A 3159-nucleotide genomic window follows, 5' to 3' on the forward strand; every position below is an offset into this window, starting at 1 on the left:
ATTACCTGTCACATGACAGGAGCGGTTTTCCATTTTCCAGCAATGTAATGATTTCCAGCTGTAGTAGCACGGCTGTAACTGCTCTGTGCCATTCCCCGATGCTTCCCACACCCACGTGCTGCTGGGGGGGCTGGAAGAAGGTGCCCGAGCAGCTGTAGCCTGCCATCAGCTGCAGAAGGGCTTGCCCAAGTCCTTCTGGGGTCCCTCACTCTCTGGCCCCAAACTACCTGGAACTCAGAAAAGGGGCCAACTTCAACCCACCTAATTTTGCAAGAGGAGAGGAATTTGGTAGTTTGCTCTTTAGACCTGAATTAGCCACAGAGACCTCCTAGACCCAGGGATGCACAAACACAATGGAGCTCCACATCAACACAACGGGAACACAACGGCCAAGTACCAAAGGGAGAAACGTGTGCGCTGTACTTGTGCCTGGGAAATAAGAACTTTAATATAGTACAAAGGATTAGTAATTCTCATTGTCATGGGAGGAAAGTAGAAATTTGGTAAAAAGCATGTTTACGATCAGTAGAGCAAGGAAGATGGTACTTCACCGTTTCATGAAGAGCTCTCGCTTCTGGGTATCTAAAGATTTTATTATGGTACAGAGGAGGGATGGCTGGACCTGTGCTTCGGGATAGAACCCAAGCTCCAGGCTAGCAGCGGATTCCCATACCAATAGCCATGAATGTCCCAAACGTCCCACCACTTTGCATCATTGTTTTGCCAACTCCACCCATCAGCTCTCGTCCTCTCATGCCAATCCTGAGATAGAGAAAAACACAGGAATTATATAAAGGCTGGTGCCTGTCAGGTAAGACGTGCAAGAGAAAACATCTGATACAACCAGCTAATGGCTGCCTGAGCGCCCGAATCAAACACTTCTTCAGTCTAAATTTAAAATGGTACCTCCTGCCTCTGCAAAGAGAGGGGCTGCCAAGCCCCGAGCCGGAGCTACTGCAAACAACAATGGAGCTGGTCTCTTTGGAGCAGCTGAGTGAGCAACGGCCCACGTGTATGTTCTCCTGCAATGGTACCAGCTGACGCTGTGACCCCCGGCCACACCAATCACAGGAACAGCTTCACCTGCTGCTGCCCCAAATACCTTTAGTTTTGGGGGGGGGGGGGGGGAAGTTGTGCTGTCCAAATATTTGACTTGCCAGACAATAAAAAGGGTCTGAGCTGTTGTATTACCATCCTATCTGGCTGCAGTGGCAGTATTTTTAATGCCACCAACTTGAACCCATGTTGTAAAATACCTATTTACCACTGACGCCATATTTTTAACAGGAAAGAAACTTGAAAGGCCTGGAACTGTCCAGAGGCATTTCTGTTCTCCGGTTCCCATTTACTTGAGGTCAGACCAAAGCAAAAGTAATTTTTTTCTCAGGACACTCTTGTAACATTTGGCTTTTAAGCACCGTAGGGGCTGTAGGGTCTAAGGAATTTCATGCACTTGATTTTTAAAACATGGAGATTTTCCCTGAGAAGTGGTACAGCAGAAGTGATATAGCTGTGTCATTCCAAGCGTGACAGAACCACTATTACTGCTTCCTCTAAATACCCTGCCTCTGTATTTTCTGCTGGCATCGTACCATTCACGCTCCCCAGGATCTGCCCCATCCCTGGAGGGGTTCAAGGCCAGGTTGGACAGGGCTTGGAGCAACCTGGTCCAGTGGGAGGTGTCCCTGCCCAGGGCAGGGGGTGGCACTGGATGGGCTTTGAAGGTCCCTTCCAACCTGAACCATTCTATGGTTCTATGATGTGAGAGAGAGATCAGAAAACTTTTAAAACTCCATCAGATTAGACTTTGTGCCTTTTCCTTCTCACTACCAAATAATTGCCTGTGTTTAATCACAGATTAAAAAACTCAAGAAGAGTTAAGCTCTTCTGTATTTTGCAGAATTGCAAATTTCAGTAAGTCCTCTTCACAGATGATGTGTGCCAAAACCAGTCAGGAAGCAGTGCAAGAGCTAACTTGGAGTGGTGAGTGTTGTCTGTTTCCATGCCAGCACGCCGAGGGAATGTGGACTGTTGTCCCTCTCCGATTCACAGTGGGATTGTGCCAGTGCCAGCTGCACCTCTGCCTACACTCTCGCAATTAATGGAGTCAGACGGTAATCGCCTCTGAGCAGGGGGATGGGACACCCAAAGCAACCACGATGCAGACACCCAAGAGCCTGCAGAGCGCTTTAGGACGCTTTAGAGCAAGGAGGGAGCTGTCTGTGTATCTGCAGCTGATCTTCCACAGCCTTATCTTCCCAACACAACCTCCCTTTGGGCGGCAGGGGAAGGTCTGTGAACCCAGAGGCGATGCCCACCGTTGCCAGCTTCTCCCATGTCAGGCTGGGCTGGCAGCAGGCTCTGGAACTGCAGCTAATTCAGAGCCCCTGGCAAAGTTTCACCCACGAGATGAGCCAGGGCCAGGCCCGCTCCTCCCCTCCCCATCCCGGAGCAGGAGCGTTTCTCTCTGGCTACGGCTCCGTCACACCCTGCCCACAGGAATCATCGTCTGGGCGTACCTGAGGCAGGAAAACGTGCCGAAGAGCGCTCCTGCAGCCATGCCCACTGCAAAGCCCATCATGAAACCCATCTTTACTCTGTCAAAGCAGCTGGGCTGCGATTGCCCATACGGGCCCACGGTCACAGGCATCTATAAAAGAAAGCACAGAAACCCACACGGATTTAGAGCTTTGTCTCACGCGCCTCCGTAACCACCCTGGGCTGGAGAGCAGCGCATCTCCCGAGCGTAGCGCCAGCGGCTCCACAGGCTCCCGGCCCCGTTTCCTCGCCCGCCGGGCAGGAGGCGGCAGGCAGGGGACGCCGGTGCCTCGGCGCCAGCCCCGCTTCGCCCTCCTGAGCCGCTGTGTCCCCGGGAGCGGCTCTGGGACTTCGCTCTCCAGCGCCCGACCGGCAGCGCTCGGCGTCACCCGGCAAAGCCCCCGCCGCCAGGCCCGTCCCCGAGCGGGGCGGCGAACCCGCCCTTCGGCGGCCGCAGGCCGTAGCGGGGCTGAGGCCGCAGACGGCCCCGGGGGCACCTCAGGCGAGGCGGCCTCCGCCGACCGCCCGGCGCCCGGCCCCTTGGCGCCCGCCTCCTCCCGCGGGTGCTCTCAGCCGACGCTCCCCAGCCCCGCCGCGGGCCGCCCCCACCCCCTACCTCGC

At 54.5% G+C, this 3159-nt stretch overlaps 1 protein-coding gene across 1 annotated transcript; it reads right to left on the bottom strand.

Annotated features, from left to right (window-relative positions):
* Positions 1 to 423: 423 nt before the first annotated feature.
* ROMO1 (reactive oxygen species modulator 1) lies at positions 424 to 2671 on the bottom strand. Its single transcript, XM_014961163.1, has 2 exons — positions 2520 to 2671; positions 424 to 762 (listed from the first exon to the last, which is right to left on the bottom strand). Exons 1-2 carry the CDS (start codon positions 2648 to 2650, stop codon positions 654 to 656), a joined length of 240 nt encoding a protein of 79 aa, XP_014816649.1. The 5' UTR covers positions 2651 to 2671; the 3' UTR covers positions 424 to 653.
* Positions 2672 to 3159: the final 488 nt, after the last annotated feature.

Source organism: Calidris pugnax, unplaced genomic scaffold (genome assembly GCF_001431845.1).
Source record: "Calidris pugnax isolate Ruff unplaced genomic scaffold, ASM143184v1 scaffold518, whole genome shotgun sequence".
Taxonomy (NCBI): Eukaryota; Metazoa; Chordata; class Aves; order Charadriiformes; family Scolopacidae; genus Calidris; species Calidris pugnax.

What these genes read in the sequence shown, in the direction of transcription:
- ROMO1 (XM_014961163.1), bottom strand. Translation starts at nt 2,650, where the DNA reads ATGCCTGTGACCGTGGGCCCGTATGGGCAATCGCAGCCCAGCTGCTTT. An exon ending in GGCACGTTTTCCTGCCTCAG is followed by an intron (nt 763 to 2,519) that starts GTACGCCCAGAC and finishes TCTCTATCTCAG; the next exon opens with GATTGGCATGAGAGGACGAG.